The sequence below is a fragment of the Rhynchophorus ferrugineus genome, unplaced genomic scaffold, assembly GCF_030347505.1.
Source record: "Rhynchophorus ferrugineus isolate W39M unplaced genomic scaffold, kcgeb_rfMv2 rfM1, whole genome shotgun sequence".
NCBI classification, from domain to species: Eukaryota; Metazoa; Arthropoda; class Insecta; order Coleoptera; family Curculionidae; genus Rhynchophorus; species Rhynchophorus ferrugineus.
In genome coordinates, this window is record NW_027472580.1 from 68548220 (window position 1) to 68561993 (window position 13774).

At 32.2% G+C, this 13774-nt stretch overlaps 1 protein-coding gene across 5 annotated transcripts in view; it reads right to left on the bottom strand.

The window, feature by feature from the left end:
• Tab2 (TAK1-associated binding protein 2) overlaps positions 1 to 13774 on the bottom strand; it is a 101720-nt gene that overhangs the window by 23794 nt on the left and 64152 nt on the right. For all 5 annotated transcript variants that reach the window (XM_076393813.1, XM_076393806.1, XM_076393797.1 and 2 more), the window contains exon 3: positions 11683 to 12604. In XM_076393813.1, the coding sequence (XP_076249928.1) occupies positions 11683 to 12604 (922 nt within the window). The remainder of the gene's footprint in view (positions 1 to 11682; positions 12605 to 13774) is intronic.

Genomic DNA, 13774 nt, shown 5'->3' on the forward strand with positions numbered 1-13774 from the left:
GAGGTTGTTACCGACTAAAACATTTTAAAAATCCGGAAAATTATTTTGAATGACCGTAAATTGAAATTGAATGAAATAGCAGACACTATAAAGATATTAACTGAATGTGTACATCATATCATTCACGAATATTTGGTATGAGAAAGCTCTGTGCAAAGTGGGTGCCACGCGAGCTCACTTTTGATCAAAAACAACGACGAGTTGATCATTCGGAGCAGTGATTGAAGATGATCAAGCGTAATAAACCCGAGTTTCTGCATCGAGATGTGACAATGGATGAAACATGGCTCTATCATTTCACTCTGAAGTCCAATCGACAGTCATCCGAGTGGCCGCACACGATGAACCCGCTCCAAAGCGTGGGAAAACGCAACAATCGGCTGGCAAGGATATGGCGTCTGTATTTTAGGATGCGCATGGAATAATTTTCATTAGCTACCTTGAAAAAGGAAGGACCATCAACAGCGACTATTATATAGCGATATTTGACCGTTTGAAGGACAAAATCGCCGAAAAAACAGCCGCATTTGAAGAAAAAGAAAGTGCTGCTTGTCTTGTGTCACAAGTCAGTGAAAACGATGGCAAAAATCCATGAATTGAATATATTCTGCACATCTATTTCCTGTTCTCGGATCTCAAAAAAATGCTCGCTAGGAAGAAATTTTCGCCGAATGAAGAGGTGATCGCCGAAATTGAGGCCTATAAGCAAAGGACAAATCGTAGTACCAAAATGGTATCGAAAAGTTCGAGGGTCGCAATAATCAGTGTATTACCCTTGAAGGGAATTATGTTGAATAAAAAAACTCATTTTGCCAAAAAAATTTAATCTGGTAAGTATTAACAGAAAACTCGAAAATATGCAGCTCTTTGGGGGATAACTAATTCAAATTGTCAGTCGGTAAATATAAATTAAAGGTCAGTGTTCTATGTAAATTTTTTTTAGAAACGTGTCTGAAAAGATACTCTGTAGATAAGATCGCAGAAAAATATGGTGAGAGACTATTACGTCTTCCTCATTATCATGTATATTTAATGCTACAGAATTGGTATGGGTGTGCTAAAAATTATTATAATGGACATTCTGGTTGAGAGGGATATACAATGAAGAACTATTTGGAATTGTGGAAAGAAGCATTGTCGACAATAACAACTTCGATATGGATGAACTCCATCAAACGCACAGAAGAAAGAATGGACAAATTAAATAATGAACAATTTATTAACTAACTCGAACAGTTATACTAATAAACATAATAGTACCTTCTTTAAAGTATATAAAGAAGCTCTTAATATGTAGTTTTATCTATAGAGCATAAATAACCAAAAAACGATGAAAAAAATCAGGTACTTTTTTAACAACATGATCTATGTCCCGTTATTGCGCTGATATATATAACGGGATAAGATCCCGTACTATCTCGGTTTAATATAAAACCTTTCACAGGTATCTAATATGCGATGAACGAGTTGCAGGTGTTTGGGCAATCTGAAATAGATGACCTGCTCACCCACTCAACTAGCGCTCTGTTATTTTCGTATCGACAAGGTTGTGCGAAATGGTCCGCTGCTGCAAACGGTCCGGACCGATCGCAGGAAAATGCTGGTCCGCCTTTTTTTCTGGGAAGCGCAAGCACGCCTATCCTACACTACATCGCTGGCCTAAAATGGCACCTGTCTCATACCACGGAATTGTCATTGAACGTTCAATAATAGCCAGGGGCAACTTGTTACAGAATAAAGTCGCAAACTAGGAGAGAGGTTATAAATTCGCGATAAACTTTTGAATAATAGACTAATAAATTTCATATTTCACCATAAAGTATATTATCAAACGAAATCACATAAAATATAGAATAAGAATAAAAACCGTTTATTTTAATAACAAAAATATACTGTCATACATGCAATTTTATGGATACAATTTGATATTTATATTATACTAGCTGACATCCGCCGGCTTTGCTGAGTAGAAGACAAAAATTGATTATTGAATCTAGGTGTAAAATATGAATAAAATCTAAAGTTTCAAAACAATAATAAATATAGGATTCGAAACTTGGATTTTAAAATATTTACTTCTTTTGTTCTGAAGGACATCATTTCGAAACATGCATTATTTTTACAAATCGTAGATAGAAAATGTTCTGAGAACAAATCCTGATGGATAGGGTGATAATAATATGGCTCAATAATAGGGGCTTCACTGCATACCAAATATTTACCAATTTCCTATACTTACAATAGCATTATCATTTGAATGTCGATCTTCTTTCTGTTTTTGATCTTGAGTGATTGTAATTTAGTTGCACATGTTCATCGACTTAAATAAATTACAAATATCATCTGTTAATGTTTTATCAACTGTCTTCTGTGCTACTCTCTTCATATTGTGATTTTATTCTAAAAAATTATTCCGTAAGCTTTTTTTAATTGTATAAATTGTAGAAAACTGTACTGATAATAACGAACACAATGAAAAATAGTTATTCATTTTTGTTCAGTGGTTCTGAAATTATTGGTGGACATATATTTCGGCGATTAATTTTTATATTTATAGATACAGCAAAGCGATTATTTGTTTAAATTTAAGAACTTTATAAAAGTAAAAAATATAATCTTACTTGAAGTTAAATATTAACATTTCCATCTTATTAGAGTTTCGACAAATATATACACAAACAAATAAATAATAAAATTGTGTATAGATAAAAGCCATGTGTGTGATCATTTGACCGAGTCATTTACTGTGAGGAAATTAAATAATTTGGGCAGGTTTTAAGACAAGAACACGTCTCTCGATATATTAGATAAGCCTCTTCTTGACTTCTTCTGATAGTGAATATGTGTCTGCATTTCGATCAAAGATGGTAGTTTGACATTGGTTATTTACAGTTGGGACATGTTTTTGAATTATATCCATTAGGAAGGAATGGCTATTTAATTATGTTTGTAAATCTCTGTATTCCGAAGCGATGGAATGAAAAAAGAAGCCCTTCAAACTACCTATCTTACGATTTATAAGTATGGAAGGATTTTTATAATACGATGTATGTATAATTTCCTGACTATGCTATGCATAGCTAATGCATTCCCAGGTATGCTCTTGTGGCTGCAAATTCAGACGAATATGATAATTCAAGAATTTGCACCCCGTAGCAGATGCCAGAAATATACATTATCGATAGTTTCCAATGAGTTTCGGGAGTCAGAGATATAAGCCAGGTTATAGCATACCTTTAAGTGAAATTATGAGGTTTAGAGTCTCCTTTATTGCATACATTCTCATTTATTATTGTGAGTCCTACAAGGTACACTTTGTCAGGGACCCTAATAGAGGATTTAGAGCCATCCGTGAAAACAACTTCACAATTTGGATACTGGATAGGATTTGTAGGAATAACTTCTAACATGTAAGTAAGTTCTATAGATGTGAGGCAATGCAATCCCAAATCCTATAACTCGCAATCCTTGATGGTTATGGAATTAGATAGATTTACAGACTTCCAGTGATATTCTTAAGGAAGCGCTTTGTATTGTTTCTATTTTTCGTAAATTAGTTATTACTGAAATTGAAAAGTTTTCACAATTTTCAGTGGTATTTGCGATTTGAGGCTTTGCAAAGTTTCAATAATAATTATCTTTGTTTTGTATCAAAATAATTTGTAAATGTATTAGAAAAATAATGCTGAAAAATAACATTACTATTTTCCTATTTTCTTGAAAGACTTTTTTGATAATGTATAGATAACATGATATTTGTTTCGCCAATATGTAATAAGAAGAAGAAGTTATATAAATATTAATATCTTTAAAATGTATTGACAACATCCCATAAAAATGTTGGATAGTAATTATCTTTGTTTTCTTTACAGTGCTACAGTATTGGAACATACTGTAAGGACTTCGGCCATACTAGATAACTTCTAGAAACTCTTATCGTGATCGTTCGTTAAACAAAATGGACATATTAATTATAAATTAAGATTGTGAAGTAACAAAATAATTTTTGATATTTTTTTCACACACTGTCAATGTCTTTGTAGTTGCTGTATCTTCCATCCAGAATGTTGATTACACTACAGAAGTCTATGGGAAAATTGTTTACCTTTCATTCAACAGATATTGCAATCTGCCCTCTAGTTTTTTCCTCAACTGTAAACTGATTGTCGCATCTTCATATCAAATTACTTCATTTATAACACAATCTAATTAATTATGGTTGAATTAACACCACTGAACCACTACTGGTACATAATGTTACACAATAACAATAGGTTAGTGAGTCGATAGTTGAAAATGTTAAAATCCTTCAAACGTTTGTAATGGCAGTGAATATTATCACGTGAACAATATTTATGAATCATTGCGATTTGAAGCGTATTTGAACAGGTTCATATATTGGGTATTAACATAAAAATACTGTTACATGAATTTCAATTTAGCCTTGTTTAAATGAGTAATATATTTGACTTTTTACTCGTTGCGTTAAGATAAAAAAAACTAATAACATTGTTATTATTATTATCCGTGTTGTTTCCAGTTTATACACGACAAAAAAAAATCTCAAAAACTAAAAATTGCCGAAACCTAACGAGCACAATTAAATTATAGATAATTTAAATTCGAAAATAAAAAACAGTGTCAGATGTTGAAAGTTCATTGAACTAGCTCTGAATCACCATGACATTTAACTATATAATTTTAAAAACTGAGAAGCTACTTCATTAATATTTGAAGCAATACAATATATCAATTTCCGAATAATAATAATCATCCATGGTTTAAGTACTAAACATATGTAATTTCTGTAGAATTGTTGCTAGGTAAAATAAAATAACATTTATAAAACATCTGAATAACGTGTAAACAACCTGTGACTCATTTAAGACCTTAGAGGAAGTTGTGGTCAGTCTTGCGTGGTAATTAAATATCTTGTAATTTGCTGTAAAACATTACCTGATAGTTTTTTAAAAACAATGTATTGTAGAATTAGTATAGATCGATTGACTCATTCATAAAATCGCATTACATCAAAACAATGTGTTAAATCTGAATTATTAAGAACTGAATGGATAACGAATAGAGGCAATATATACACAATATATACAATATTTATTTATTAACAAGGTGCTGCCACCATGTGCTTTTAAAACAGCTGCAATTTTTGTGGAATAATGAGATTATCCGTGTATAACAATTTTCTCTATTTTTTGATCCGGCTCGAAGAACCAAAAATGTTAACAATTATGTTCTCCTATCAATGCTGAAGGACTTCTTCAATAGCTCTTGTAGTGTAACTGTCTCTAGAGCCCCTTTATTTCTTTATTAGCCATCAAGCGATTCACAAACTGATGCTACTGATTTCAATGTGCCTTGATTGCTCACAGCTGACGATTTCAGCAAAAAACTAAAGCACTCACTGTACTGCTTTACTACTGTAGTATTAATAGATTATTAATTAAACTATTTACAATGAAGTGAAACAAGGCGATGGTTTTGTTTATGTCTTTCTAATTAGATCACTCGAAAGTGAATCTTCTATACGATGCTCTCTGGCTGCATAGTAACGTGGTCGGCATGCAACCCCGCCTTATTCGAGAGCATATTACATTTTCCAAGAACCTTACCCCATCAATAGATTTAGAAATGTTCGCAGTAAATACGCATACCCAGGAGGTCTTTTACGTGAATTAAATAAGGTTCGGGGTAAGGCAGCGGTGATAAAAATACCGCCAAAAAGGGCTAGTCACTAAATACAAATTTATAAATGTGAATAATGCTGTTGGCCCATTAAGAAACTTCTTCTAACAGTCTGAATAGATTACAATCTTATGTGGTTCCAACTTGTAGCATAATCTTGCCTTATGGATACATACAACTAACAATTTACTTACAACAATGCCTCGTTCAGGTTCATTCTTTATATTTTATTGTAGATGATGAAATAATAATAATTGATAGATCATAACACCTACAAACAATCTTAAACAAATGGAATATTTAAACGAAGACAATACGGAATGATAATGAATAAAAACAAAATGAAAATCACGGAGATTGTAGAGTTAAAAGTAATGGATATTCAAATTGAGGATGTAAAAATAGAACAAGTAAATGTATTTAAATATATAGATATAAAAATTAAAAGTAATGGAAGCCAGGAGATGGAAATTAATATCAAAATTGGAAAAATCATAAATTTGTACTTGGCTGCAAATAGTAAATTCGCCGACTTCCTTGGCACAATGGTGAAGGTGACAGGATGGTTCTCCAACTGTTGCGATAGTCGCGGGTTCGAGTCCTGGCGAATCGGGGCATGGATGTACTTTATGTTTGTGACTGTAATTGTAAATGTCTTCCTCGTTGGTAAAAAGGATACTTTAAAATATTTAAAAAAGAATAGCAAACGTTTTAACAAAAAGGAAATATCAAGCAAAACTAAAATGGAACTGTACAAAGCAATTTTAAACAAGAACACAACCAACTCAATGGTTGTGGGACGTCAGCATTGCCAAGCAGATATAAAAGTAAAATACAAGCAATTACAGTACCTCAGAATAGTCACACCCAGATCATACTCCTGCAGAGGATTAGAAGTAAAGAAATAAGAAAACATCTCAATCTGATATTGAATCAGAGAAAGAGTATAGAAAGGCGATAATTGACTAGGACTGGAAACTCACAGCACATGGAGGACATAACAGAGGTAAAGAGAATATGGGAAGGTTGGAGAGGAGAAAAATCAAAAGGCGACCTAAACGAATTGAGGGTGAATTATCAGAGACATATTTCAGAATAGATGAAAATCCTAGGCGAAGAAGACTGAGCCGAGAAAGAAAACTGTTGATTTAAAAGTGAAAAATAATCACCAACAAAAACATATATTTATTAACATTTAATATTAATACACATATATTTATTAATATAATACCTTTTTATTTCAACCTCATTCATTTATTCATTTGAAAAAAATATTAATGAAGTATTAACACCGGATTGGTAGATATAATAGTTGTTAAGGTGATTGGATGGCCCCCCCTACTGACGTGATGGTTGCGGTTTCGAATCATGCTTGAACATGGTTGGAAATTTATGTTTATAATTGTGACTCTCCTTTAGATAAGAGTGTAAAATCTGACAAGGAAAACCATTCTAGTAACGCCAATATCCAGGCTAGTTAATAATTAAAATAGAAAGTCTTTGAAATGTTTATTTGAAATTGAAATTATACCCGAAAACGTTGTTCTACCGTACTGCTATGTGACTAAATTCTCATAATATGTCATTTATTATATTAGTCTAGAATTTAGTTTATAAATAAATAAATCAAAATAGTAACAATTAAAAATTCATTTAAAATTTTACATTAACATTTAAAATGAATCAGTGCAAAAATGTGTAAATCAATCGGTCAAAATATTTACTATTTTAGCATCACAAAACAAAATGCGTGAAATCACGATTGCTGGAAAGATCATCTTAATAGTGTTTAGTTAATTCGAACAAAACTTTAAGTAAAATCGACTATACGGTTGATGTAACATCAACAACATATAATAGCTAGTTTAAAAGAGCTATACTTAACGGTTTTTTTAATATTTATCTGAATCACCCTTTTTCATCATCATCATTTATCTGAGTCAATAATAGGATTAGTCAACTATAGTCAGCCTAAAGGAAAATAATGTAATGCTATTATTTATATTGTTGATGTTTCATTCAAAGATTTACAATAAAAACACAAAACGGCGTATGAAGTTGCAATATCAAATTTGCATAAAGATGCAAAAACTGCGTTGCTTCTTCAAATATAGAAGTATTACCTGTAAATTAGATATGTTACAATTGGTTTCTGTATTCTGTGGCCTGGAAGACGGGTCGGATATCCGGCAATTACTAGTTTTAGGTTTGAATATGCATATGAAAAAAAGTTGGGTTAAGTTTTAAGAATTTAAAAAATTGTAAAGAAATGAGAGGCATGTACAGATAAAAATAGTCTTCTATCAAAATATTTATAATAATTAAATTGGTGAATAAAATCCACAAATAGCACATAAAATAGTTTATATATGAGAATCGAAATCACGGGTTAAACAATCCAACAAAAACTGATAATGAAAATGCGACTACAGCATAGCTCCTTCTCAGTTACAGGGTAGCTTGACCTGGTAAAACACATCAATTCTGTGTCTAATAGAACATAATACCTCTAATATGTTTGCAATAGAATTTGATGAGGTATAAAAGTAAATCGGTGAATGCTGAATGAGGTATAGACGTTCACTTGTAGCTTGATCAGCAATATATGATGGAAATGCGAATTATCAATGTAACTTCTGAACATAAAATAGTTTTCCATATGGTATTATAGTGTTATAGACGCTAATTATGGAACGCTTAATATTGCATTTTCGACAATTATTACATTTGTTGTTTGATTTTCATCAAAAATTTCTAGAAACTTATGGTGAAACTGCTCCCTCATAACCCAATTTTCGGTTTTTGTTTCAACGATTTACAAAGTCAATTACAAAGAACGGTCTGGACGGCTAAACAAGTTGATAATGAATTGCAATACCTATTGAATGAAAACCTAGATTAAACTCTTGAAGATCTTTTAAATTTAGTAGTTGATGAATAAACTGTTCCAGTTCCTGGTTATATGGGATGGGAACGATACAATAGGAGGGAATTGCACACGAATTAGTTTAAAATGACATTTTCAATCGATTTTAAAGTTGTAATTTCATTGCTTGTCCGGCAAAAATATTCTCTGTGACGTAATGAAAAAGCAAAACAATACCAAAAAAAAACGTACAAGAAAATAATATCTGCTTCTGTTGCAGATCTATACTTGTATTCGTGAGATATATTTTCGGTGCGTTTCGCTACTTGAAACATTTGAGAATGATATATTTAAATTCATGCATTATTATAAGAATAAACATAAAATTGATTGCAGAAATATTATTGATATATGTCGAGACAGGAAAGGAATGGAAACAAAAAATATTATTTCAAAATTTAGAAATACTGCGTCGGGATTTAAAAACATTCATTGGATTTCGCATCGTTGACCCTTTATAACAAAAGTACCATCTTATTTAAAGAAAGTCCTTAATGAAGCTGCAATGATAGTTAATATATACCAATTCGATGGTGTTCAAACATTCTAATCAGATTAATCCTGACTAGTTGAAGGTTTCCTAACGGGCGCAAAAGAGATGTGCAGCTGTAATCTTAACAAATCGACAATTATATATAGGACGAGGTATAAGTGATCAGCGTTAAAAATAAATACATTCCTGGATTGTTAGCTTATATGTGAGCATCAATGAATACTTTCCATTTTATACCACTCAGATGTCAGATTTGATCCAGGATTACGAAATATTCATAGATATTTAGAGCTAATATATCTTAAATCTTACATTTGAGTGTGTGTCTCCGAATATTTGAGTTTTGATTCTGAACCAAATATTACAGCTTACACTTATATATAAAATAATCTAATTTAATTGAAGAATGTGTACTTATACACCTGTAGAATTTATTGAGTTGCGTTATTCACATTAGAAGTTAATTAAAATAAGGAATAAAAGTATTTTATATTTAAAATAATATAAAACTAGCTTTTACTCTTCTTTAAATTTAATTTTTGATTTATACATATTTGATGTAAAAATAGTGATTGTTGATTGATTGATTTATATGATATGTAAAATAAAAGAAATTTGGTGTGTGTTCCATTATTGTTGCGGAACCCCTGTGATAGAACTGTGCTTATCTGCGATCAGTAAAGTTGGCAAAAGAGTTAGCTAGTAAGGATGGGTGATTTACAATGGTGTTCCTTTTATAATCTAAACAATATGCCTCGCTAACCAAGCTGCTACTAGAAAATATCTCTATAAAAATATCTATAAAAAGTAATTTTAAAAAAATTCAAAATATTTTTATTGTTGCTTGGCATCCATATAAGATTTAGAGAGTTCTTTGAAGGATGTAAGTCATTCCTTCATACACTGTTAGAAAACACAAGATTTAAATTTTGTAAAAATAACTCACGATGAGCTTTAATAGAATTTTAAGACAATGCCTTTAAAAACACCATTTTGTAAAAGTATATAATAAAATCAAGGGAGGTTTATTATTTCAATTCAATTATTTCAATTTCAATTATGCATTCAGACATGGACACTTCTAATTGAAAAAATTATACTGTAAATTGTGAAAGATTTGTGTATATAGATATTTGTGTAATTATTCAGAATATACACGAGCATTAGGTAGAATTTATGAAATAACTAATACTAAGTGTTTTGCAGGTATGGTAAATGCTATAATGGTAAATATGGGAGAATGCAGTTATTAAATCTAATTTTATGAAGGAAAATGTACACAGGCACTAACAGAAAAAACTAAGGAAAAAAATATTAAAATAACTAGACAAGGAAACAAGAACTAAATGTAAAAAGGTAAATATGCTCTCTAATAAAAATATTTTATTGGGTATACTACTGTTAACTAATTGGATTAGGCTTCCGGGTGGTGTGGAAAAGCGTTCAATGTAAATATAATAAAACAACTATAACTTATAAACGTTTGTGGCTATTTAAGTGCAGTTTAGGTCCTCTGATAATATAAGCATTAGATGTATTATAATGTTAAAATAAATTATATTTAATAATAATTTTTGTTTCATTATTTTATTTACATTGGTAATTTGTTGTCAGAGTCAAAATAAGTCAAAATTAATATTAAATAATAAATAAAACTTAAATTTGATGTGGCAACACTGCGACGTCATAAATTTTGCATCATAGAGAAATATAGATTAAACTTAATATGAAATTTTGGAGAAATGTTTCGCGACGTCCAACATGTAGATGTCGCTACTTTTAACTTATTACTTGCTTTAATCGCTACGCTATAAGCCGTGACGGAATATGATTGGATCACTTCGTTTCTATGGTACGTTTGTTATATTTGAGCGCCATTTTCAGTATGACTGTCATAAGGAATAGTGCGTTTAGAGATTAAATTTTAATTTTATTTAATAAATTCATTTCAGAAAAAAATTGTTTTTTATATAAATTTCATTGGTCAATTAAACATAACCTCAAGGCTGTCACGTGCCAAGCATTACTAATGAGCCAATCAGATGTCTTCACAGTAAAATATTTTTTTACAGGTGCCTATAATGGAGATTTAAATTAACCAATCAAATTACTTGAATGGCCAATTATGCGATCTCTGGATGTTGGGTAAAGCAAAACTTTGCGCCAGAGTCCCCTATTGAGTTGCATCTCTATTACTCTATGTTTTGATTTGGCTGTTTTATTCGAAATATTTTTGGTATATGTTTCAATGTACTCGCTGAGTAAATGTTATAGATATGAAAATATGTCAGTGATTGAAAAGTGTATAGTAACACTTATTATAACTCAACTTATACGAAAATCATGATAGGAAAAATAAAAAAGTCTAAGTACTTTCCTCATCTTAATTAACAAAATTAAGACTAAACTATTGATACAAGGATAAAACAGACATTGACGCTTTATCTGTTATTGTACCTACCTGTTACAGTAAATGTTATTTGATAATAATTATAATAAAAATTAGCAATTCGATTCATATAATCAGCAAAAATATATGGACAAATGGACTGTAGCTACTTACGTTCAGAATTAATAACAGCCAAATCGTTTAATGATCCTGCTCGCAACGGTGTATCCACTGCGGGACTGTCCTCCATATGGAAACTTCTAGGTCTTGCTCTCACAGAAGAAACACTACTAGAATTACCAGGCCCAACTGTGATCTGTAACCGACTTTGTAGTCCTTTCTGTCGATCAAAACTACTCGTCGAATACGTCAAGCTAGAATTTTGCGAGGTAATGTCTATGGGATCTTGAGGAGTGGAAGAAGGTGGCCTCAACGTTAGATTCACACTGGTAAAACTCCTGGGGGAGGTGGAGGGATCATTTAAGAAGGGGTTGGGGTTCAGCCAGGGCTGTGTGGGTGTCAGTTCGACCTTGGCGGTACATTTTGGTTTGGTAGGACTTTGTACAAGCCCCATTTGACAGTTTACATTTAAGGACAAATTTACACTAGGACTAATGAGGTTATTCACTAAAGTGTCAGTCGTTTGGGTGGGTGTGGATACAGTCTCTTTCTTAGGTGAAACAACCGCTTCTTTCTTAGCTTGCTGCTTGGCAACGGCGAACCGTTTGGAGCTCAACGGAGACCGTGGCGGTTTGTCGACTAGTATCGGCGAGTTTAAGAGCTTATGGACATCCTTGCACTTCTCCGATAGTTGCAATCGGCGCTCCTTATCAAATGACGCGTTCCCGACACTAGAACCTATGTTCAGCGTATTGGGTCTTTTTGCCAACGTATCCGATCGTTTCGTCACCGGTTCCGTTTCACTTTTGCTCACTAGATTATGATTTCTATCACTAACACTGTTGTCCATATCGCCAATACTTCGGTATCGATCGAACTCGGTGTGGCTGCCTTCGGATTCGGGCGTGGTGGCTTCCTGCAGTACAATGGGATGCTGAGTCGTTACGGGGGTTGGGACGATAGGGGATGTTTCAAGCTGAAAAGTTAATATATGAAAGTAACGTAAAAATAAGTTGTTTTAACACTATTTTAAAAATAATCTGAACAAAACGAACAAAAAACACACATATGGTTCGAGGAAATTTGGATCCCCTAGAATTAACCATTAGGAAGTTCAAGCAAAACATTGAAAATATTTTAAGGGTAATTTGATATTTTTGGATTTAGCTTTCTATATGGAGCTTTTACGTTTTCTGGGAAAATCTAAATGACGATAGGAAACTAAAAAGAAAGGGTGTCACCTCTGCCTTATCGGGATCTGCAACCCTTGCAGACACCCAGCAATAAAAACAATTGCCATAAATGGTAACATGTTTGGTTCTTTTACCTCGGGCTGTATTTGTCAGATGCGATAACTTAACATGTCCAAGGGATTTTCGAGTTCCATGAGAGTTCATATATGTAGACGCGACGCTCAGAGTCACTACCTTTTTTTATCGAGTCAATTATATGTTATAGTGTTTTGTGCTGTACAACCTGAGTTCATCAAAACGAAGAGTTTTTTTCACAGAGTATTCCAGTTTTATTTTTATTTTGATTCTATTTATTTATTTATGTATTTACCTATTCATTTATCGAATCATTTAACTATTTATTTATCTATTGATTTATCTATTTATCTCTATCATTCTCCTATATTTTTATTTATTCGTATCACTCATAATCATCAAATCACTGTAAATTAGAAATAATTGTTTTTAGGTTGCAACTGTAAATATAAATTATAACTATTTTATAAGGCAGAAACTAACTCCAAAGAGACCAAAGAGTCTGATGTGTAATTATGATCTATGGGCAATTTGTAGCATACATAAACGCCACCAAAAGTGGTTTCTGCTGGTTCTTGTTGCCAGTGTATCTAGTGTGTGGCCTTTGGCTTTTTCCTTGTGCGCATTACACGTTCATTATAGCTGGAGGTGGAGAGGTGAGTGCACATTAGCAACAGTATATCTTATTTATTTATTAAATTTAGCTTAATCTAAGCGAGGCCCACAAATCTTAGTGGTAGGATATCGCGCGTTCCTTTGATCTCATTGTACGTCCATTATTGTTAGTGTTAGGACATAAGCTGGTACGTCGTGCACCTTCCCTTCGTACCGTATGCACATGTCAAACTTCATCCTTCATCCAGCATAGTTTATCATTG